Source organism: Chinchilla lanigera, unplaced genomic scaffold (assembly GCF_000276665.1).
Source record: "Chinchilla lanigera isolate Chin_1 unplaced genomic scaffold, ChiLan1.0 scaffold00002, whole genome shotgun sequence".
Lineage (NCBI taxonomy): Eukaryota > Metazoa > Chordata > Mammalia > Rodentia > Chinchillidae > Chinchilla > Chinchilla lanigera.
In genome coordinates, this window is record NW_004955403.1 from 9,252,563 (window position 1) to 9,277,582 (window position 25,020).

Genomic DNA, 25,020 nt, shown 5'->3' on the forward strand with positions numbered 1-25,020 from the left:
TGTGAAAAGATAGAGTTTGAAAAAGGATAAAAGCAGTCAGTAGCGGCAAACTGTAAATCCCGTATCTCTACCCTGCAGACCACATCCCAACGAATCCAGCTGCACCCCGCCCTGAGACCTTTGGGGCTTCTGATTGAGAGCCAGATACCGGGCATATATTCAAGAGTGCTTTCCCTCCCGCAGGGCGTCACTCAGGCATATGCTCCAAGCGAGGAACCCCTTGGAGTTCCAATGTTTAGGATCACTTCTGGGGTTTGGGCGCCATCCATAAAGGTAAGCTTTGCCCCAGGGACTTCAGCAGGGGAGAAACTGGTCACCTGAGGCTTTCTTTAGTCATTCAACTGCCCCCTCCGGCAGGCCGCCGAATGAATGGCTTTATCTGGCCCGGAACAGACCCGAGGAGCCAGCCGGGTACCCGGTGTTCTCCACCCAGGGCAGGGGAGGCGCGGCCGGGAGGGTGCGGAGGGACGGCCGGCCGGCAGGGGCTCGTCGTGCCGCTGCCTGCTGTCCACGTCTGCGGACCGGCGTCGCCGGCCGGGGCAGCCGGGGACGTCCCCCTCCCGGCTCGGCCGCCGGACTCGGCTCTGCAGCCCCTTCCTGCGCTTTGATGCGGGGCCCCGCGGGGAGCCCCGCCGCGCCGCCGGGAGGAAAAACACCCCGCGCGGACGCCGGAATGGGAAGGCTGGGAACGCGGCTCTGAGACGGCTCTATTTACTTAGAGACTGCAGGGGCAGGGGGTTTAGCTCAGCGGCACAGCTCCTGCCTGGCAAGTGTAAGGTGTAAGGTCGCCAGTTCGAGTCCCGGTACCGGAAAAACAAAACAAAACAAAAATGTATTTAGAGAGTGCAACTTATTTTCGTGAAAAAAAGGAGCCTCCCGCTCCCCACCTGCGTGTTCCTCTCCCCTGCACCGCCGGGCAGCCAGCGCCCGCGCGCCCTCAGCACCCGCGGCGGGCCCTTCCAGCGCGCGGCGTCTGCGGGTCCCCGCGCCGCTCCCGCCCACGCGGCCGGGGCTGTGCGCACCCGGGCAGGCACCGCCTCGAGGGGCGGGGCGCACTGTAGCTCCGCCCCCGCTGGGAAAAGCTGCCCGGGAGGGGCGGGGCCCAGCCGAGTGGGAGGGGCCGGCGGAAGCTCCGCCCCCGGCCCTATAAGGGCTACCCGGGGCGCGGGCCGAGGGGCGGCGGCGCAGCAGGGCTCGGGGTCTGTGCGACCTGCGGAGCCACCCACCCGCGTCCATAAGGCTTTGCCTTTCCGACTTCAGCTACAGTGTTAGCTAAGTTTGGAAAGAAGACTACGAGGAGACCCCCGGGCAGTTTCTCTTTTGCCTTTTACCGTAGCCGTCACTGGGGTCTGCCTGGACGAGGCTGTTGGGTTTGCAGCGGTGCCATCGCCAGGTCCCGGGGCTCTGCTTAGCGAGCGCCTCGACGAGGGCCGAAGCAGCGGCAACCGGCAGCGGAAAGCAGGAGAGCGAGAGCCCGGTGTCATGAGCAGGGCCGGAGAGCAAGGCCGCCGGGGAGGATGCTGCGGTGAGTGGCGCTGCGGGTGCGGGCTCCAGGGAGGTGACCTCGCTCCTGGCCAGGCAGCGCGTCTGGGCGGAGCGCCTCTGCGTCCTGTTGTGATAGAAGAAGCCAAGGACATTCAGCTGTGAGCAGAGGGGCTTGCACGCAGGCATGGATGCAGTACGTTGGGGAGTTTAGATTTCTATAAAAAAGGAGTTGAGGAATTTTGAAACATGTTTCTTCACTGCATGTGAGCTTGTGCAATTATTGACCAACAGGTCGTGTTGAATTTAAGTCAGTGATAAAATAACGAAGCAATGTGCATCGATTCTTAGGTGACTTGATAAAATGTACGTGATTTGTCTTGCAGTGTAGTTTTTAACTGTCGTGTTGTAAGAGTAAATGGATAATTATTTGGAAGTCAGCTCATACAAGTGCCCAAATGTGCTTTTAAGTCCTCTCCGCTGTCTGTCTTTGCAGGAGCCTTTGCAAACTACCTGACCTCGGCCAAATTCCTTCTCTACCTTAGTCACTCTTTCTCCACTTGGGTAAGAATGTACAGTAATTTTTGCAGTTTCTTTTTTACTTTCATGACAACTGGTATTAAACCCACTGCCAGTGTTGTTATACAGTTAAGGAAATAAATCAACTTGAAAAAAATGCTTTAGTGAAAAAGTTATTTCCATCAAAGGTATTTGATGTTGCCTTTGGATGGGTGTCAGTAAGTTATCAAGTTATTGTACTTTACATAGATTGACAGCTCCCCCAAAACAGGATTAACAAAGACAGGGATATTTGCACTGTTGATAAATTGTATGTTGCATTACTATGCTCAATAAATGGTAATCTCTGATATTAAGAATCAGGGAGGGTGTTTCATATAGCTCCTGTCATTTCACATTTGAAGATACTTCTGTTTTCTTTTGTTAAAATTTAATTCCTGCATGTAGCACCATGAAAATACAGTGGAATGGTAGAGTAACTGACTTAGGCTAGTAATGGCATTTTAAAATTAATTAAAGTACAACTAGGCCCAAGATCAAATATTTGAGAGACAGAATTCTGGTCTTTAAGAATGTTATCTGTAGTAATGTAATATGGAAGCACCACAAACTGTCTTAAAAACCATCCAGTGGAAATTAGAAAATCAGTAACTAATGCACAATTCTTCTTCTCTCTTCTTACGTGGTTTTGGAGGAATTCCAGTATTCCTTTTGGTCTAGGTTCCTTCTATTAACTCTCCTAAAAAAGGATAATCCTAGAGGGATACTGGTTGTGTGTTCAGTGAATGATGATTGGAACCTTTAAAAATTAAATTTTTGTTATTGTTTAAAAGATATAAATCTGAATATATTCTGTGTATGACTCATATATGAAGTTCAAAAGAACCTTACATAAAGGCAAATAATTCTAAGAGTAAACTACCTGTTAATTTCCCTCTAAACTAGAAATTTCTTTTTTTTTTAAACTGGAAATTTCTATTGGGTCATCCTTCAGACTTGCAAGGAATTGTTCCATGAGGAGATCCATACTTTATGCTCCTGGGAAAGTATTAAGACAAGTCTTAGCCTTAAATCTTTCTAAGAAATAATTCAGAGATGCCTTTTCAGAAAAAGCAAACTCCCGTTTACTCAGAGAATTATGCAAAGATGATAAATAAATGTAAACAAAGTGGAATTGGTGTGAGTTTGTTTCAATTCCAATAGCTGATGAGTCTAAGTAGAAACCCAGTGAAATAACTTCATAAATCCAAGCCAAACATTTGTTCTTCTAATTTAATCTAGGAAGTATTAAGTATTAAAAAGATCAACAAGAAGTAAGGGAAATAGTGTCTGAAACTCTCAGCTTGGTCTGGATCTAGCTCTTAGAGGACCAGGGTGTCTTATTTCCAAATACTGATTGATTTTGGGTTTATGCGACCCTTGGTTGATAGATTGGGTGGCAGATTTGCCAAAAACGTGAGTGGAGCTGTGGTTGTTCTAGGGGAATTTAGTTTTTTTTTTTTTTTTTGCCTTGAAAAGGACTTTTGTTAAGGATCTTAAAAGAAAATTCCATAATCAACATGACAGGCAGATGCTTGTCCCAACCTTACAGTAAGTTGACCAAAGGGAGTTCTTGTGAGAAAGCTGGATGTAAAAACAAGAGCAGGGCTGGGGGATGTAGCTCAGTGGTAGAGTACTTGCCTAGCATGCATAAGGCCCTGAGTTCAAGCCCCAGTACCACCAAACAAACAAAACCCCCAAAAAAACAACAACATCAAGAGAGCAATCATAGGCATATAAGGTTTAGTAGATTTTTACCTCTCACTCGAAGGAGCACAAGAGAGGAATGCTAACTCTAGGTAATTCCACTTACTGTGCTTTGTTGCTTGTGTGGCACACTGATTTTTATTACAACAAAACTTATGCTTATATTTCTAGCCATCCCCTTTCCAACTTCACCAAACTATGATTTCCTACTCATTGAACATGGGCCTTAAGGTAGAAGATTATCTCAGGTTAGGTTTGTGTGAAGTCAAATGCTGTTGATTAGGGACTTCATTTCTGTCTGCCAAAGGATTGATACATTTCACTCTGTGCTATCAGAATACAAAATAGTGGAAGAAGTGGATCCTTGTGCTAAGGAGTTCATAATGTAATTCAGTATGGACTTTTAGAAAAAGTATCTGCTCTTGAAAAAGCATCAGTGTGAGACAAGGAAGAAAGAAGACACAGTTACTAATATCTTCTGTCACTATCCCATGTACTGTCCCAAGTTATATCATTTTTCCAGGCCTCACTTTCTGCTCATATTAGCCTCTGTCCACCATTCCTTATAAAATGCCACATTCCAGTCTCATCCTGTGTTGATTTTCTGCATAGCACTTACACCTCTTGACCTGTGCTACATTTGTCTTTGGTCTGTGAGCATTGGAATGCAGGCTGCATGAAACCGTGGACTGATTTTTTTTGCACTGCTACAGCTATAGTGTTTGTAGTAGTGTTGTATACACAGTAGCTGCTCCATAGGTATTTATTAAGTGGATTAATAAAACCATAGACATTCATTGGCAGGTACAGTGGGGGTAGATAAACATGTAAACAAGTCCTGTAGGGAGAACACATGGGACGGCAGAAAATGGAAACACAGAAGGAAAGAGTAGGCTTGAAGTAAGGAAGGAATGGGTGGGCACTTGATCAGTGTTTACTGAGACAGTACCCCGCTGTTGTACTTTTTTTGAGCATAGAATCCTCTAAACCCTTTGAGAATTGCAGTAACTTCTACCTCATCTCTCAAGGTCTTTAATCTTATGTTGATTTCAAGTTGTAGCTCAAAATTTTGTTCATAATCCTTTCTCAAGCTCTGTTCTAGTGATATTTTGGGCCAGCCAAGTCTACAGTCATCTTTTGCCTTGTAGATGGCTGTGGTATTCCCTTCTCTGTTCGTGCAGTTGTGACAGTCCAGAATAACTCCAGATGTTGGCAAATGATTTCTGGAGGGTAAAGTCACCCCCGGTTAGAACTGCTGGTCTACAGGAGGTGTATTGTAAATGATTGCTAATGTGAACCAGTTTATGTTTTAAATGTTTAAGATTGTTGTCTTGACTTTGTTAAATTTTTAAAATAATTTGACCTATCAGGATAACAGTTGGCTTTCAATACATGAAATTTATCTTGACTGTGTTCATAGCATTTGTGATCTAGGAATATAAGAACTTTCACATGGGTCAAATCTGGAAGAAATGCAGCCTGGGAATTTAGTGTCCTACAGTGATTTTGAGGGATAGGTTATAATGGAATGCTGTCCTTCTTCATGTTATCTCCAGAAGTCAGGATGGACCTTAAAATCTCATAATAAAGTCTATTATGGATTTATTGTGTATTAATTTGCATGTCTTATTTCAAAGTTTCTTTTAAGCTTACACCCCATTTTGTGGCAAAGAATTCAAAGATTCTTTGGATATGCTGGACCTATGTGGAGCAGTGGCTCTTTTTTCTCCCTTCAAAATTCATCTGTATTAAAGCATTAACCACTTACACATTCAAATTTATTTGGCTGTTTTTGTCCACGCAATGCCAGAATTTGTCCTTTTAATTTCATCTTTCTCATTGCTATTCTATGACTTTGAATTTTATTTGTGAAACAGGGCATATATTTTAGAATGTTAGAGGTGAAAGAAAGTTTAGAGATCATATAGTCTACTCTTATCATTTACAGATAGGGAAACTAGCTTTTTCTAGACATTCAAGGTATACCAATATTTGTAAACTGTACTAGCATTCTGGGCCAATAAGCAAACTACTTTATGCCTTTCCTATCAAGATAGGCAAATATCATGCCTGGGGAAAAACTTGGCACAAGAGAAAATTGGTTTGGTTTCAAAAAACCATCTTAGGTCTAGAAACTGCATTTTTTCTAGAATAATAAGAATCATACTTTTTGAGTTTTTATAGTAATTGGATAAGACTGTTTTCCAATGTATTGGGATGAACAGTTTTAACATCTGACTAGTACTCAGTGTCTAGAATAATTAATGGCTTTGAAAGTCTTCTAATGTAGCTAGAAAGTGCCTTTTAGATAGGAAAATAAATTTCTGTGAACAATGGACTACAAACTAACAGTGTTCATCCAACATTCTCCCTTGTTCAGGGGGATCGCATGTGGCACTTCGCAGTATCCGTGTTTCTGGTAGAGCTCTATGGAAACAGTCTCCTCCTGACGGCAGTGTATGGGCTGGTGGTGGCAGGGTCTGTTCTGGTCCTGGGAGCCATCATCGGTGACTGGGTGGATAAGAATGCCAGGCTGAAAGGTGAGTGTCCTTCCTTGTCTTAGCTCCCGCATTCATGGGACCGGCCTCTGAGCCTTCTCTGGATCAGGGGGAACAACAAACTAGGAGAGAAACTGCTGTACAACCCTGTTTTCATGCCACTCCTGAGCGAGGGTATTTTGGTGGCAGTACTTCTCTCTGGATTCAGGGCCCTAGGTTTTCTGCACAAATTCGGGATGCTGGGATATTGACCTAATAGATTTTTTGGGGGGTGTTGGCAGTTCATAAATTTCGGATGTTAATGATTAATACTATAGCCACTTTTCTGGGAAACATGTTAAACATTAAACGTTTGCTTAACTCAGGCTTCCTTCCTAACCATGACTTGCCCTGGGATTCCTTTAATGTGATGTTCTTGGGACAGCTTTAACAGCTGGCCCCTGAGTTACTGTATTTCACATAAAGATGTGTATGAGAGAACTGAAATATAAATATTAATTCAAGGTAGAATAGCTGAGCGTGGATCATAGAAAACTGAATTATAACATTTTTAGAGAAAAAGAAATAACACATTAGCATTATTATAGACTAGAACATTAAAACTTTAATCATTCTGTTTCATATAGCAAACAGAAAGTGATCAAGCAGTGCAGTTATTTAGAAAATAAAGAGCAGTGTGGATAATCACTCAGGGTAAAATTTTCTTGAATTATTCAGTTGATAATTCCTGGCCATGTCTGTCTTAGCGTTTGGGAAAAGATTGGGATCTCATTAATTTCTTTCAATCTTGACTGCTTCTAGATACACAGGAATAGGATTTTCAAATTGTAGAATTGACACTGCTAGGAAAATGGTCAAGATGACCTTTTTTTCCATTTTGAGAATGGGTAAACTAGAACACATAGAAAACAAGTTCTGTATCCTCAGGAAAAATATCCTCATTATTTACATCATTATTCAGAGGAAAATAAGAATATTACACATAGAAGCCTTTAATCTTATAAGGGAGCACTGCAATCATAGGTTGAGGAAAAAAATGTTGATTTGGAGGAAGGAGAATGTGGTGGGATACCAGTCTCCCACCTATCCTGTATAATCCACCCATGTGTCACCTTTCCTGAAAAATCCTTCCTCATGTCCCTAGGCTGAGTTTCCTATTTCTTTCTCTGTGCTCCCAAGAGGATGCGTTAGTGCCTCTGCTTTTGTACCTACAAGTTAGAATTATGTATTCACATGACCTTTCTTTTTCTGTCTGTGAGATCATGAAAGCTAAGAACTTCATCTGTTTGATATTTAATCATTGTGCAATAAATGCATGAATGAGTTATATGCTGATACTTCAGATTAATTTCAGAGAGCATTTTGTTTTGTTTTGAATCTTCCGTATGACCTTCCAAGCCAGGATGAGCTTTACTATCTTGGATAACAAGAGTTGTAATTATATGTTACATATGTCAAAGTGTTTTCATTAACATTTTATTTGAACATCATTTTGGCTCCATAAAGTAAAGAAGAGAGGTATTACCATCTCGCCTTCTAGACATAAACATGAGACATTAAACATCCTTCCCTTGACCATCTGCCTAGGGAGTGACAGAGAAGAGACTACCAGGTGTCCTTACCTGGCCTTCTTCTGGCACTTGATTCTGTATGAGGACCTCATTTCAAGAGAGTTGGGACTTTTTTGTGTGATGGAAGGTGTAGCTTAGAATTTCACAGTCAAGACAAATAAAATCAAGAAATTCATGACTGCTTTCTTCTTGGGAAATTTTTGAATGTTTTTCCTATTTGTTTGTCCCATTTTATCAGATTAAGCCTGGCATGTAGGAGATTATGAATGCCTTAACTTCTCAACATGTCAATAACCTCCTACATGTTCTTGTTTTAGCATATGTAACAAAGGGCTGAGAGATAGATCTTATCTTATCTGTGTAATAGTTCTGTTTATGACAGTATACGTGAAGAAAAAAATAAATGAAAATGTATTATGAAAGACTTCAACTAGCAGAAAAAGGTTACTGTTTTTCATTTGCAGATTTCACTGGTCTGCTATGATCTGCTGGGTTTTACTGAATAACTGAGGTGAAATTACTTTGGGAAGGTTTCCTTTTCCTGTGGTTATGTGTATGCATTCTGATAGGAAAGTAGTGATGTGTGGATAAAGACAGCCTGGGATATGCTGGGGTAGTAAAGCCTTGCTTCTTCCTCTGTTCAGTGGCCCAGACTTCCCTGGTGGTGCAGAATGTTTCAGTCATCGTATGTGGAGTCATCCTGATGATGGTTTTCTTGCATAAAAATGAGCTCCTGACCATGTACCATGGATGGGTCCTCGTAAGTGCTCAATAAGATTCTTTTCCAGTCTGTTTTCTTTAAATTTGTCTTAGTGCGTGTTTGCAGTACATAACAATTTTATTCCTCATGGGGAGTTGGTACACGTACAGAACGCATCTTCATTCTTTTGACTTTCTTTTCTCTTCTCCCTAGCCCCTCCCTTCCCATCTTGGCCCTCTTCCCATAGAGAGATCTATCTCTCTGTTTGCTATTGTCTGTCTTGTATTTTCTCTTTAAATTATATAGACTTTGGATTTCTCGTATAAGAGAATCCAAGCAATATTTAACCTTATGATCTGATTTATTTCACTTAACATTTTAATCTCAAGGTACATTCATTTCCCTACACATGATTCACATTTATTCCATGAGATTCCTGAGGGTAGAAAATTGACTTTCTGGTAGAGATAACGTTGAAAAACCTTTAAAGCTATAGGGTATTGTTTTCTTTTGCAAATGTGACATTTTAATGATTAATTTCTTGTCCACCAGAACATCCCTGATAGTTTGGTGTTGTTTTGCCTGTAGCAGATATTCATTAAGTATTATTTGAGTTAGAATTTTGTCTCATTGCTTTTTTGATGTTTCTAAGAGTATATTATATAATTCAGTTGTTAGTTTTCAGCTTATTTTGTTTTATTCTGTGAATTAATCACATTATACAAGAAATGTCCATGTACTATATATGCGTTAACCTGTCATAGTTGTAGTGCTCCGATAATAATTGTTATTTTTCTTTGGAAATATCCACTATACCCCTAGATGAGAAAGAGGAGAGTGGTAGAGTATAGTGCAAAACAATGAATTTGTATCACTATTGAATCATCTTATATGTATAAATATATTTATATTTGATGTTATATAGAGATAGAACATTATGAAATCTTCAAGTCTAGTCCCTTTATTTTGCTGATGGCAAAACTAAGACAAAATGAGCTTTGTTGATTATCCAATGTTGTACAACTAGAAAGGGTCAGAACTCTGACTTAAATACAGGTCGTTTCAGTTGCCGTTCGTTATCTTTTCAGTGGAGAAATTTGTGGGAAAAACGTGAAAAACACTACCACATTACCATTTTCTGACAACTATGTCATATGTATTTACAAGATTAATTTTACACTATATATGGCACAGGTGGTGCAGATTAGGGTACTACTGTGCCCTTCAACTTAACCATTGGTACTTGTTTCATGTATACAAAGGAAAATGATTTCTTATAGATGAGATGAAATTGAAAATTTACTGTTTTGTAACAAAGACAGTTTTGAGTTATCTTGTGTAGTGACCTACATATAATGTGATACACGGACACTGCAGCTCAATTTTTTCCTCATCACTCTTTAGACTTCCTGCTATATCATGATCATCACTATTGCAAATATTGCGAACTTGGCCAGTACTGCTACCGCGATAACAATCCAGAGGGACTGGATCGTTGTTGTCGCAGGAGAGAACAGAAGCAAGTTAGCAGGTAATTTGGTTTTATTTTTCAACTAAATTAATATTAGGATTTACTTTCAATCAGGGGCAAGAAAGGAGGCTATAACCCTTTTTATTTTTATTGTTCTGAGTAGGTTTTAACTATAAATTGAAAGCACAATTTTTTTTTTTTTACTTTATTGTCAGTCTTACTGCTAAGATTTATGTGTTATGATATTAATTTATAGGATAGTTAACTCTTTTATACTACGCACACTAGGCAAGTGGAACAACATCTCTTTTGAAATTTTTCCTTTTCTTTCTAAAAATTCTGCTACCTGTTACTACGTATTTATTTAAAACTGATGACAGTGAAAATCTGGCATGATATTTTGCGTGGATCTTTTTACTGTACTTAAGATTCATACTTTGGATATTGTTTTTCTCCATACCAATTGGAAACAGCTTAATAGGTGAGACCCTAGTAGCTAGTTCCTCCTACTTTAAAGTTAAAATCTATATATTTATATTTGGCATTCTTTCTTTCTTTTTTCTTCTTTCCGTCATCCCAGTTGTTCCTTCCTTTGGGCAATTTCTTTCCCTCATGATAACTGTATTGCTGATGTCTGATGGTGTATTGAAATGAACAGTTAATGATTATAATTTTTTATGTTCTGATCAATTGTGCCTGCTTGTGTCTGGTGGTCTGAGCAACTGATTTGAAGGTAACAATATGCAAGGGAATTACAATGGTGAACTACTACCATCTTGTCTAGTGAAACTCTGTGTTATCTCTACTGTTTTATTGAAGAATTATTTTCTTATTCCCTATAATGGTTTGAGCAATCTTTCATTCTTACATCTGGTAATCTGAGCAATGTAGTTGAGGATAGCGATATGTAATGTAACAACAACTGTTGATTCATATTATTTTGTCTTGAGACTCTGTATCACTTTGAATGTTCTTGTTTGATTTGTTTATGTTTGTGATACTGGTATGCTGCTACTGTTCTGTTTCTTTGTTTCTCATTTACTACTCTCTTTAAAATAAAAAAAAGTTAGAATCTATAACTTCTTTTGATTATTCAATTTTTAAATTTGTTTTAAAGAAAATAGTACAAAAAAAAGAATAGCAAAATACAAACAAAACAAAGCAAGGACATTAAAATGATACGGGGTTTCAAACCAAATGATAAGGATTAACAGTGGTTGTTATTTATTACATTATGTAGAATGTAATATAATTACGGTTAAAAAACTTAAAAATGGAGGCAAGAGTGCAGTTTTTAAGATGCTTACAAGTCACTGGAATCCGACACAAGTAGCCAAAAATGAGGAAAGCTTACAAAGCAACTTTGTCCTGTTACATCAGTCGTACTGTGGGTTCACAGCAGCCTCACTCACTTGCTATTCATCACCCTTTTCCCATATGACACACGGACACAAATTGGATTGACATCTACGTAGGGTAAAGGAGGAAGGGTACACCTGCCTAGCGGGCAGATCAGCTGAGTGAACTCTGCTGTCATTAAGGTCATGAGTATCGAAAACACATTGCTCAACCATCCTGGCGGATGAGAAAACCATTCTTGATGACTTAAGTAACTTATCCAAGAAGCAGAAGGCAGGATTATACACCAGGGTTCGCAAGCAGCTTTGTTTGACTGGACCTTGTGGTGACTGAAAGGGAACGAAGTCTGTGCAAGATCTAGAAGACTGTTTTGCTTCAAGCGTCATCTTATGTTACGGCAGCATATTGTAATCCAGATAGAAATCCACACCGACCATGAGGAGAGTGTATGCAGAGGGCGTGAGTCTGCACTGTAGGAAATTCTCACTGGTATTTCTTTCTGTGATTATTTATAAGAAGGAGTAATTCCGTGTGTCTTTTTGTTACACTGAAGAAAAGATAGGGCTTCTTCCTTTTTGGTTTGTTTACTTTCTTTTTTTAACATATTATTTTAAGCATCTAAAAATATGTCCCTGTTTTAAAATTCAGAGGGTACAAAAGGATATGTTTTAAAATGAGACCACACATATATTTGTTAGAATATATTTGGGGAAAGTCTCGTTGTGTCCTTATCTGGATTTCTTAACTTATTTTGAGCCTCTAACGTCTATTTTAAAAATCTACTCATATTGTACTCTGGAAAGTAGCTTTGTTAAAGAGAAAGTTATGCAAAATTTGTGACGAATCCTACTACCTACCATAAATTTAAAAATTCAAGGAACTTTTCTTTCTGATTATGAACTGATGTCCCAGAACAACAAAACTAGGACTAGCCGTTTCTAGCTATCACTAGTTATATTATGAATTATTGCAGAGTTGCACATTAAGCCAAGCAGCCTATTTTCTGACCTGCAGGAGTTTTCAAGTTTAAGAAAACTTGTATGCTGAACTCTTGTCCACTCTAAGTTAACTTTTCCTAAGCTGTGTGCTTTGCTACCGAGCAGCAGCAGGGGTTAGTAGACCGGTGGAGGAAAACATTTGTGTTTTCTTTCCTGAAAGTTTTGCCTCAGCATTTGTGTTCATTAAAGACTGTGTTGCAAAACAATACAGAAACTTTCTTTCAGTTCCGAGGGTCAGCAAATGTCTAGCTATGGAATCTGCTTTCATTTTTGCTAACGGAGGTTAAAGGAGAACAGAGAGAAAGAAGGCAGATAAAGGAAAAACAGAAGAGAAAGGAAAGAAAGTCTTTGGTTCTTGTGGGTCCCCGGGGGCTGCGTACCTTCCTACACAGACGCCCCTGCTCCGGTGGGAGTGATGCGTGTCTCCACAGGCTGATTTTTGAGGTTGCTGGCAGTGAGTTAGGAACCCAGGTTAGGGAACTGCGTGGCACGGGCTTCTCCTGTGTATGCTGGGTGCACCTATGGGGGGAAAGGTGTAAAAATGAACAACAAGGGTTATGAAGCGGATGCTAATTGCTCCCTTTTCCTTCTCCCTGCATTTCTTGATTTCAGAGGTAATTTTAAAATTGGAAGCTGCATTACTGAGGGTAAAGAACAGGAGCAATTTTCTCTGGGAAAGTTAGGCTCTCAGGCCAAAATACAGCTGTTACCCTCAAGTTTGGAATGGCCTGAGAAAAGCATTTTTCTAAACATATGTACTGTTAAGTAATCTGTTCAGTAAAATAGGTGCTTGCCAGGTATTTGATTTAGTACTTTATTAAAACATTCACTTTTACCCTGTGGTCTATGTAGCCTGCTTGAAATTCACTCCTTTCCCAGACTTTATACTCTTTCCGTTGCTTTATTTCTTTCCCTAGTCCCTTTATGGACCACTTTGTTGACATCTTGGGAAGATTCTCTGGCCAATCATTCTAAAGTAAAATCTGCTTATTAGCTCCGATCAAGGGTAAAAAGTTCATGTCTGAATTCTGTTGATTAAAATTGATTTCATGTTTGAGGCAGACAGATCTGTTTGCTACTATTTCCTCAGCAAATCCTTAAAAAAGTCCTTCTATAAGATGTAACATACCCTTTATAATAAAGGTCATTATTTATGTCATGGTCTGTTATACTTGTAGCCAAAACAGTTAAAACAGAACCAAAGGAGGGCACATTTATATTCATATGAAAAGAAGTGTTTGTAAAGTGAAAGGTTACGTACTCAGAAGTCTGATTACATGTGTATGTGTGTGTGTGTGTGTGTGTGTGTGTGTGTGTGTGCTGGGGATTGAACCCAGGGCCTTGTACATGCTGAGCACATGTTGTGCTACTAAGTTTCACCTTAGCCCAGAAGATGGATTCTATTCCAAGCTGTTACCAGGAAAATGATTAAGTCCTTTTACTTTTAAAAAAATTCAGAACAGTTGGTGCTTATATTATTTGATTAATTTTTCATGCTTATATCTTGTAATCTAAGATAACAATATACATTATAATAACGATTGTTAATCTCCTATTATCTTGGTTTGAAACTCTGTATCATTTTTGTTTTTCTCTCCTTAAATTAAAAAAAAAATAAATTTAATTTGTTCTTCAGAAAAATAAAAGCTATTTCTGATACCACACTTGTAGTGACATCTAAACATTGCTAACTTTCTATCATATAAAAGATAGAAACTGATGACTTTGGGAAGTTCCATGAGTGCTTGAAAACTGAGATAGTAAAAGAAGAACAACTTAAAAATCATTTTTGTTGTTGTTCTGTGGCTTTAAGACTTTAGTCGTTTGTTACTTTTTATTCAAATTATTGACCATTTGGATATATTCCACTCTTCTCTATTGGCATCTGCTGTGGAAACTTGTTAGAGGGCACCGGATGGGTGTTAGCAAGGCATCTGCAGAGGCAGTCACGTGTAAGATTGTGACAGCTGCCTTTGCATTCCAAGTGAAGGGTGACATGCGTCAAAGTTACCATGTTATAGCGGTGAGAATGGTGTCTGAGTTACACATTTAATAAGTACTGATAAAAATCAATAGAGTAACTACTGTGTTCATTTAAAAAGCTGATGTTAGACTAATTTCTAAAATTTGAAAGGAAGCACAATTTCTAAATTTGAAAGGAAGCACAATTTCTAAAATTTGAAAGGAAGCACAATTTCTAAATTTGAAAGGAAGCACAACTTTGAGGGAACTGTTGTTCCCCAAATAATAAAAGTTGTGGTAGCATGCTTGCTCACAGAGAGCTTTTAGAAATCTACATTTCAGCAGTCTGTGCTCTTAGCTTATCACTATTATTATGTATATGGCAGCCTTTCTTTGCTAGGCTTGAACTCCGACCTGCCTCTTCCACCTATCCCTGCAGATATGAACGCTACCATTCGAAGGATTGACCAGCTAACCAACATCTTGGCCCCCATGGCTGTGGGTCAGATTATGACATTTGGGTCCCCAGTCATTGGCTGCGGCTTCATCTCGGGATGGAATTTGGTGTCCATGTGTATGGAGTACTTTCTGCTCTGGAAGGTCTACCAGAAAACCCCTGCCCTGGCAGTGAAGGCTGCTCCTAAGGGAGAGGAAGCTGAATTGAAACAGCTGAATTTACGCAAAGGTAACTGGACACAGTGACCAGTCCTTTAGGTTCAGACTTTACACGTTGGTGAAGACCAAGACGATGCTGGATTTGTATGAGGTTTGATTTTCAGCGAAGGACTGGATAGGGGGGTTCTAGGGAACAATTCTGGGTGGACTTTGAATGGGTTGGAATGGGATCCCTGACTTTCTTGATGTGAGCAGTAGGCACAGAGAGGCAGTTAGCTGAGTGCTGGCTGGGCAGAATGGGTCATAAAAATGGTCAGACGATGGGAGAAAAGTAGAACAAGAGCATTCTCTGGGGCGTTAAAGACTTTGCAGGACAGTGGGAGGGAGTGGAAACATTAGGAGGAGCGCTTCCCAACGGAAGAGGAAGTCTGGCTCCTGGTAATTGGGATCTTAACAGATCTTAATAAGGTTCCTCGTTATTCCAGACAACTTCTATATTCTCTGAGCTGAGTTTTCCTGCTAGTCGCTTTAGAGGGAGGCTCATTTCTAAGAGAAAAAAAGAGGTCAGTATTATTTAACAAACTGGTGCTTGGAAATTGTTCTGCGGCTGGATTTCTTAGAGAATTTAGTCATGTAGCAACCAAGGGCACCCACCGAGGAGGGGGATAGGAAATGAAAAAATAGGAAAATGGTTTTTCTCCCCAAATAATGATTTTTTTTATTAACAGATACTGAGCCAAAACCTGTGGAGGGGTCTCATCTGATGGGCGAGAAAGACCCCAACATCCGTGAACTTGAACACGAGCAAGAGCCCACCTGCACCTCCCAGATAATGGAGCCCTTCCGCACTTTCCGAGACGGATGGGTCTCCTACTACAACCAGCCGGTGTTCCTGGCTGGCATGGGTCTTGCTTTCCTTTATATGACTGTCCTGGGCTTTGACTGCATCACCACTGGCTACGCCTACACTCAGGGGCTGAGCGGGTCCATCCTCAGCATCTTGATGGGCGCGTCGGCTATCACTGGCATAATGGGAACGGTGGCTTTTACCTGGCTGCGTCGGAAGTGTGGACTGGTTCGGACCGGTCTGATCTCAGGCTGGGCCCAGCTCTCCTGTTTGCTCCTGTGTGTGATCTCTGTGTTCATGCCCGGAAGCCCCTTGGACTTGTCCGTTTCTCCTTTTGAGGATATTCGTTCCAGGTTCGCTCAAGGAGAACCAGTGTCCACAACCACCAGAATACCCGAGACCATCTTCCCCACCGAGCCGCACGTGTCCAACGGGTCTGATGCCGGGGGCGCCATCCTGGAGATGAGCACCAAGCCCGTGCCCATCATCTCTGTGAGCCTGCTTTTCGCAGGCGTCATTGCTGCTAGAATCGGTAAGCAACGCCCGTTCTTGCGGTCATGAAATGAATCTTTCGGAAAGTTGACACAGAGATGCACCAATAGATGATCTGAACTATTTCTGGGATCCTAATTTCAGCCAAATCCATTATTTATGTATAGAATCCAGTCTTTAAACGTGAGATTTTTAATCTTGCTGTTGTTGGGAAATCCAGCACACTCTATGTGGTGAACTTGGTGCTTTGTACATGTTAGGCAAGCATTCTATCACTGAGCTACCCTACTAGCCCTTAACTATTACTTTTTTAAAATGCAATTGTATTTAAAAAAATATATTAGGTGTAATAATGCCTATAGTGCCGTATTAATAGTTTATAAGTTTTATATTGCTATAACTCTGCCACAAAATCTATATTGATACTGGTATAAGATAACATAAAGAAGAAAGTATTTTGCTTTGTTTTTTGTTTATTTATTATTATTATTGTTGTTATTATTTGAGACAAGGTCTTGCTACATAGTTCAGGCTGGCCTTGAACTTGCTATGTAGACAAGGCTGGACTCAAACTCATGGTGATCCTCCTGCCTCAGCCTCCTGGGTGCTGGGATTACAGGTGTGCACCACCACACTCAGCCTTGCTTTGTTCTTTGAAAGGCATATCAGTTATTAAAAACATCCTTCAAAAGTCCTCTCTAGCTGATCTGTATTTATTATACTGCCACACAAATGGGTTTTATAGCCCTGGAAGAAGTGAAAAGGCTTCTTAAAAGAAAAATTTATGTAATCATTAATGGAGTACTGATGAATATCTGACTGAATGTATTCTTAAAACGAAACCTTTTTAATCTTGTGATAAAAAGCAGCTCATTAATTTATCAAAGACATTAATACTCAAGCGAGACAGATTTATTGTAAGGGCGGTAGAATCCAAGCAATCAATGTAACAATGGTTTAAAGTTTCTTTACTCTAACCACAAGCAATGTACTAGGTGGTTTTAAACTTTAAAAGTATTAACGTTTATGGGGCTTATATCCCTGATTTCAGAGTTCTGCTTTTGTAGTATGAGTAATCAGAAAAATAGAACTAAGCTTATAGAGTAGATTTACTTTAGTCTGTATCTATAAATAATCATTTCTTAAAGCAATGAATAACCCATGATTAATGAAAAGAAATTCTTTAGGGCAAAGCTGTGACTAATATTTGATCTAGAGGGTAACTTAAAGGCCTAAAATGTATCTTTTGCATAAATCGAAGCTGAAATGTATGACTATAAATTCAGACTTTACAAAAATTCAGTCTTTACAAAAATCTGTTTTATTGTGTAGGTCTTTGGGCCTTTGATTTAACTGTGACACAGTTGCTGCAAGAGAACGTAATTGAGTCTGAAAGAGGCATTATAAACGGTGTACAGAACTCCATGAACTATCTCCTCGATCTTCTGCACTTCATCATGGTCATCCTGGCTCCGAATCCCGAAGCTTTCGGCCTGCTCGTGTTGATTTCAGTCTCCTTTGTGGCAATGGGCCATGTTATGTATTTCCGATTTGCCCACAAAACTCTGGGCAACCAGCTCTTTGTTTGTGGTTCTCAGGAAAAAGAAGTTTCAGATGAAAATCAAACCAATGCCTCTGTTGTGTAAGACAGTTTAGCCGTTGCTGTCCTTGTTACTAGATTATATGGAGCACATGTGCTTATTTTGTACTTCAGAATTCCAATAAATGCCTGGGTGTTTCTCTCTGGTTTTACCACAGCTATGCCTGGGGGGCTAAGAGCTAGTCAGGAAATCTAAATCAGCATACATGAGCTGGTTAATTTCCCTTCCATTTAGGTATGGAAAAAAAATGTTTAAGTATAGGGAGACTATAGTGATTAAAGTGAATTTTCTATTCTTCTGAGTAGATGAAATTTTACATTAAACAGTGGTTAAACATGTGAATTAGATTATTCATTGGCAGATATTTATTATCTGTACTAGAATTCAGGTAAGTCAGTTTTCCCTAAAACTCACTCTTGCTCAAACCTGGCTAATTAATTTGTTTTATGTCTTACTTGTCAGTTACATGATAAAACCAAGTTCTCCAAGTATGAAGATTACTGTTTGATAAACCAGTATTGTCCCTATTGATCCTATTGATCTGAAGGGATTTGATGTATGGAAAAATGAAACACTTAGCTAGAATTCTCTACTAACGTTTATGGTTTAACTTTAGAGAGCACTTTTATATTTTTATTATCAAATAGGCAAAATATTGTATTAAGCATATGTAGCTCTTCGTATAATGGCTATCATGTAAGCTACTGGTAGAAGCAAAGCTGCAAAGTAGATTTGTAAAGCAGTGAATGTGTAAGGAGTTTAAATGTGTCAGTAGTTTGCCATAGAAACTAGAAGCTAAAAGCTAACCACAGGAGTGTGATCCTAATTTGACCCGTGCCACTATCATTCGTAATACATCTCCTATACTATGGGAGAGAGGGCCTTTGGCCTGGCACGTTACGTACAGAAAGATACCCATACTTGGGAAGGTTTTGTTCTAGAAATCATTTGAATTACTTTTTATATACTCGGGTAGAACACTTATGCCCAGATGTTATCTTTACATTGTTCTAGAGCAAGAATTGCAGAAAAGTCTTCCTTTTAAATCTCTTTGAAAAGAATAGACCAAAAAATATTTGTACCTGTTTTAAAAAACTGTTTTACAAGTCCGTTCACAACATGCCAGTACCAGCAAGGTACCTTGCCTTAACCTCTCATGCACTTTCATGGAGACTGCAATACATTGCTATGTGCACTTTCTTTATCTTTCAGGTTTATCCTTTCTCTTCATCTTTCTACAGTATGACGTAATGAGTTGCTATGTTGTAAAATCTTTGTAAAATATTTCTATATAAAGATATTTTTAAAATCTTAGTTTCTTTTTTGCTGTGTTGTGTTCTCCGATTATTTAATATTGCTTTTGTTACAGAACGCCTGTTTTGGATAATGTGTTGCATTTTATAAAGGGCTACAGTTTCATAATTCGTATTTTTAGTTTACAGTGGCCTGGATAAAAGTGCAGTAAACCTGGGGCCCAGTGTTTATTCTTTGACCCTGAATAAGTCACATGAAGCTCCAAGTTCTAGTTTCCCTTCTATAAATTGGAGAGGAGCTATAAAAAACCCCACGTACCTTACAACTTCCCTGTTCAAGTCAGATGAGCACAGTCATGTGGAAACACTTTGTGAACTGCAGGTCGCTGTGGCAGTATTCCTAGAGCCTGAAGCTAGGTGATGACAAGGAGTCTGATACTCCAGAGAGAGGGGAGCCACGGTGTGGATTCCACAAACATAGACTGAAGACCTGACCCGTGGGAATGCAGATATGACTCACACATTGTTGATCCGGGTCACCCTCTCGTTTCCCCTAAAATCGGCAGCTGGGCAACTTTGGCAGTGTCCTGCAGCTGCTGACTGTCTTGTTGCAGTTGCATGGACAGCAGCTGCCCCTGTTAGGTTTGGTGATCTTGAACAGGCCTCGGCTGCTTCCCACGGCAGTCCGATTGGGGGTGCAGATCGGCCTTGAGTGTTCGCAGCAAAGGTCTATGACCTTGTGAAATGAATAGAATGAGACAAAGCAAGGCCTCAACCCTTCATGCAGGCACGTGGTCGGACTGTGCGCCTACAGGGAGAGGCCCTGTGTGGGAGGAAAGAGCAAGGAGCTGGTGAGTGAGTGAGAATTTTATAGTTCTGCGCTTATCTTGGCAGACTATGGCTCCGAGCAGGAAGCAGAGGGAAGTGGGGAATCACCACTGATCTGGACAGATTTGTGTTTACCGCCTCAGGGCTTAGAAGCAGTGCAGGGGTAGAAGACTGGGTGGGGAGTGGGGGTGGAGTGCGCTTCTGAAATGGGAGACACACTCAGATACCGACAGCGTCACTTAGGTCAGAGAGATGAGTGCAGTGGGTTGGAAATAGGAAAATAGTCCTCCCTTGTAGTAGGTAACTACATTTTTTGGGGGAAATAAGGTCTTGCTATGCAGTTCAGACTGGCCTTGACCTCCCTGTGTAGCCCATGCTCCCTTAAACTTGTGGTGACACTCCTGCCTCAGCCCCCCAAGTGCTGGGATCACAGGCGCGCGCCACCACACCCTGTAATTACATTTTCGAAAGCATCTCTTATTCGCTACATTTTTCTTCATGTTCCTTTCCACGCAGGCCTCTTACTGTGGTTAAGTGGGTTCTTTCAACATAGACTCCCTTTGTTTGTATATTAATCACAGGGAAGTAATCTTCATTGTCCAAGAAATATGCCAACCCTACTCGACCCCACCACCTGACTTGCTTGATTTTCCTTTCATTGTCCTCTACCCTTTGCACAAGAAAGAAGTTACTTTCTTGTTCATTATAAGACAAAAACAAATAAGCAAATGAAAAAAGGCAGTGGAAATGGTACCTGGCATTGAAAGCCCTGTTGGGAGCAGGTAGTTCTGAGTAGCCAGGGCTTGAGGAGCTGGGGACCCGGCACCCAGGCCAAGGGGTTATTGGGGATGTCCTCATCAGTGTGAAAGTGGACCCTGTGTCACCAGGTGCTCTAATCATTCAAGAGAACCTGGGAATCGATTTTTGTGGGACATTGCCATCTCTGGAATACCAGAAACTAACTTGAAAATGCTAAAAATACTTTGCTGGAAACAGTATCTGTGAGCTACCTGTGAACAACCCATGAACTGCTTTGATTGATTGATTGATTTTTAAATTTAAAAAATGAGATGGTTGATAACAAGGGAAAGGTATTCGGCTACAGCTTGTAAGTGTAGAAGGGAAAAAGGCATGTGCGCAAGAATTGCAGTCAGAACAACAAACAACTAGGCAAACATTTGTGATGGAAACTTTCAAACTACTAGGCATCCCTCGCTGGAGATCACTTTAGGTCAGATAATCTGTGCATTCATGAATGCCATATTGTGTCAGTGAAAATTTTTCCACATAGCTTTTTTATTCCAGATAATTGTTTAGACCGTTGGGTTATAGAATTGATGATGCTTTTAGAAAACTTCTAAAGTTTGCCTGAGTTATAAAGATAGTATGCTCCTGTTTTTAAAGAGATGAGCACACAGACCTTTAGAATCAAAGTCTTTTCTTCCTAGCCTACTCCCTGAGTCCTCTGGAGATTATGTCTGTATGGACTGACTTATATATATTTCTTTTTAGAGACAAGGTCTCACTATGTAGCTCAGGCTGGTCTTGAACTCACTATGTAGCACAGGCTGTCCTTGAACTTGTGGCGAACCTTGTACCTCAGCCCTCTGAGTGCTGGGAGTACAGGAGCGTGCCACCATGTACAACTGATTTGACTTATAGATGTACTTCAATAAATTCTAAGCAAGTTTAAAATAAATTCTGCTTGCATTAAGACTGTTGATATAGCCATTAAAATCTATATAGCCATTAAGTTATGTAACAGGGGGAATAGTTACTTACAAGTTGCCAAATATATTTATTACTAGTAGAAATAAATTTAGATTAAGATTCTTTTCAACCAAGACTGAAAAAGCCCCACAAAACCCAAAACACTGGGTTTTACTTTTCCTCATCAAGCAATACTTACTTCAAGCTCCTGATAGCTTCAGTGAAATGTTGTTCCTTTGTTCATAATATCTGCTTTCTTCCTTTTGATCTACCTTTCAGAATAATCTTTGCTATCAGAATATTTTTGTTTTACAAGATAGCAATTCAGGAACAGAGTTGGAATGTTAGAGCCTTGTGACAACTCATACCAATTTATTACAAGTCTGAACTGATGAGTTTGTCATGCTTTAAAAGTTAAATGACTTTTTTTCCTTATATGGAGACTTGTTTACATATTCTAGGTCCAAAAGGAAGCAAATATTTTGTCTGAAGTATGGACAAATGGGAGATGAAAGTACAAGTAAGTGCTTTTGTCCACATTCTTCACCCTGGCCTCTATGTGAGTATATATATTTTTCCATTTGAACATTTCTCTTATTGCCGTTTACTAGTGGAAAAGTGCACCGCAAATTTCTTGAAATAGTTATGTTCAAAATTGCCTTAGATGGCGCTTCTCCTTAGTTCATGTACGCAGTGATCGTAATTAATACAAGTTAATCCAATTACAGATTGACACTATAAAAGGATAAATGTTTTACAGTAACTGTAATACTTCAAGAGAAGTTCATATTTTGAAGAACTGCTTTTTAAAGCCTTTTAATAAATTATTCCTAATAAGCAGGAAGTATCACATTTAAACTCATACCTAAAGGAATATTTGAGCTTAGTGTGCGTGTCCTAGAAAGATGGTTGCCCAAAGACTGATTTAATTTTTTTTTTTAGTATTCTGTATTTACCAAATAGACTCATATTTTCTTATTTGTTAATTAAGGCATTTAAAAGATATTATAATAGAGTCATTATTCAAACATCAATTATTTGTTACTACCTTATTCATTTGCTTCTCATCATAACTCAAGAACATAATCATTTGTTCTTTGTAGATAGGACTTTTTTTTTTTTTTTGTCTTTTTGAGACAGGGTCTTGTTATGCAGTTCAGGTTGGCCTTGAACTCACTTTGTAGCCAAGGCTGATCTCAAACTCGCAACAATCCTCCTGCCTCAGCCTCCCAAGTGCTGGGATTACAGGCATGCACCACCATGCCCGGCTGTAGATAAGACTGAGTCTTAGGGTGTCATGCACTTACATGGCTAGCAAGAGGGAAAGCAGATCTAAAACCGTCTCTCTTTGCCTCCAAAAGCTGCTTTCTTTCCACCACACCATACAAGCACAGCCTGAGCTTTTGAGTGAGAAGTGCTGGAAAATTTTTAATCATTGTGAGAGGCCAATCTATTTATGGTGAGTGTATTTTACTTTACACAGTGAAACTGTCCTATTGAACATAAGGATTTGTTTTCTTTTCTTTTTTTTTTGAACATAAGGATTTCTAATTGTGTTTCCAGGGATCAAAAGTTTGCCCAATGTTCATGGCGGCCATGCCTTTTTAAAAAATCTTGGTTGGTCCTCTTACAACACTTAGCACGCTTTGGGGCTTTCCTAATGCCATATAAGATGGTGTGGGGATATGGGTAAAAGTGGTGGAAAAAAAGGTTTAAATTTGGCCTTGCTAATTATTCACTTTTGTGCAAATTATTTGATTTTCCTGAACTTCTGTTCCCCAATTTGCACAGTGGTAATATTAACATCTATCTCATAGGGATTAGGGCTCTTAGCCAAGTATTGGACATATAGCGCCAATAGCGTTTCTTAAATTGGTGGGTTAGAACTGAGGATATTCTTTGTTCCCAGTGACAGGATATTATTGACACATGAACCCTAGCACAACGGGCTGCAACCAAGGTGCAAGCCAGTTTTCTTTGACAGGAAGAGAAAAGTAGTGAGGGAAGCAGGCACGATGTTATATCCCGAATAACCACCCTCCTCTGCCCATGCAGAGCCTGAGCACAATGCTATCAACATGGTGATGTTTGCTAATAGATGACTAAAGAAAGTGAATCATTAATCTGGAGGGAGCTAATACTTTCAGTGAGAGCTTGGTTTTCCAGAACAAAGCTTTCCTGTTCTGACAGTGGGAGTGGAACTGATTACCTTTATGCTTTCTGCCTACTCTCCCCAGCCTATCCCCTGAAATACTTGCCCACTTACACTGAAAGCATCCCAAAGTGGTAGAAGAGAAAACAATGTACCGACAGCAGGGGAAAGTCACATGAGCTATGTGAGTTTATCAGCATAGCCTTTCATAACCGTAGGCAGATAACCAAGGGCGGTCAGATATTTAGGGAAACCAGTAGCACCAGGTAATAGGACCTAGATGAATACAGACAGGTGGACCAGGGGAGTAGAATAGAAGACATGTACCTTCAGACATCTGATCTTGACAAAGGGATCAAACATGTATGCTGGAGAAAAGATAACTTCTTTAACAAATGGTGCTTGGAAAACTGGTTATCCATGTACAGGAGATTGAAACTAGACCCATGTCTCTCCCCCTGTCCTATAATGAAACCAATAATAGATCAAAGACCTAGATATTAAATCAGAAACATTGAACCTGCTGGAAAATAACATAGAAGAAACACTTAAATCCATAGACATGGGCAAAGATTTCTTGAACAAAATTCTAATAGGATAAGAAATAATACCAAGCATCAAAAAAATGGGATTAAATCAAATTTAAAACTTCTGCAAAGCAAGAACAAAAACAAAAAACCCAATTGACAGAATGAAGAGTAACCTAAAATGGGGAAAAAACTTGGCAGCTACTCTTCTGCTGGAGGATTAATATCTAGAATATAAAAAGTAAAAAAAAAAAACACTCAAAAAACAAATGATCAAATAAAAAATGGGCAGATAAATTGAATAGTTACTTCTTCAAAGAAGAAATATAAAATGGCCAGTAAGTACATAAAAAGGTGTTCAGCATGTTTAACCACTAAGAAACTGCAAATCAAAACAACTGTAAGGTTCCATCTTACTCCAGTCAGAATGGCTATCAACAAATGCTGGCAAGGATGTGGAGAAAAGGAACCCTTCTACACTGTTGGTGGGAATGTAAACTAGTGCAACCTGTATGGAATTTGCAAGGAGATTCCTCAAAAAACTAAAACTAGAAATTCCATTTCATCCAGCTATACCTCTCCTGGGTATATTCTCGAATAAGTTGAAGCCATCATACTATAGGTAAACACATATACCCATATTTATAGCTAAGTTCTGGAAATAGCTTAGATGCCTGTCAACAGATGAA

The 25,020-nt window shown here is 39.9% G+C and overlaps 1 protein-coding gene across 1 annotated transcript; it reads left to right on the forward strand.

Moving 5' to 3' along the window:
• Positions 1-1,171: 1,171 nt before the first annotated feature.
• On the forward strand, positions 1,172-19,170 carry Slc40a1 (solute carrier family 40 (iron-regulated transporter), member 1). Its single transcript, XM_005373321.2, has 8 exons — positions 1,172-1,525; positions 1,979-2,046; positions 6,128-6,287; positions 8,461-8,576; positions 9,921-10,047; positions 14,746-14,991; positions 15,650-16,300; positions 17,593-19,170. The coding sequence occupies exons 1-8, from the start codon at positions 1,483-1,485 to the stop codon at positions 17,904-17,906; spliced, it is 1,725 nt and encodes a 574-aa protein (XP_005373378.1). The 5' UTR covers positions 1,172-1,482; the 3' UTR covers positions 17,907-19,170.
• Positions 19,171-25,020: the final 5,850 nt, after the last annotated feature.

Coding starts and splice junctions, on each gene's coding strand:
- Slc40a1 (XM_005373321.2), top strand. CDS start 1,483: ATGAGCAGGGCCGGAGAGCAAGGCCGCCGGGGAGGATGCTGCG. Junction 8,577..9,920: donor TGTACCATGGATGGGTCCTC/GTAAGTGCTCAA, acceptor ATCACTCTTTAG/ACTTCCTGCTATATCATGAT. Junction 16,301..17,592: donor CGTCATTGCTGCTAGAATCG/GTAAGCAACGCC, acceptor TTTATTGTGTAG/GTCTTTGGGCCTTTGATTTA.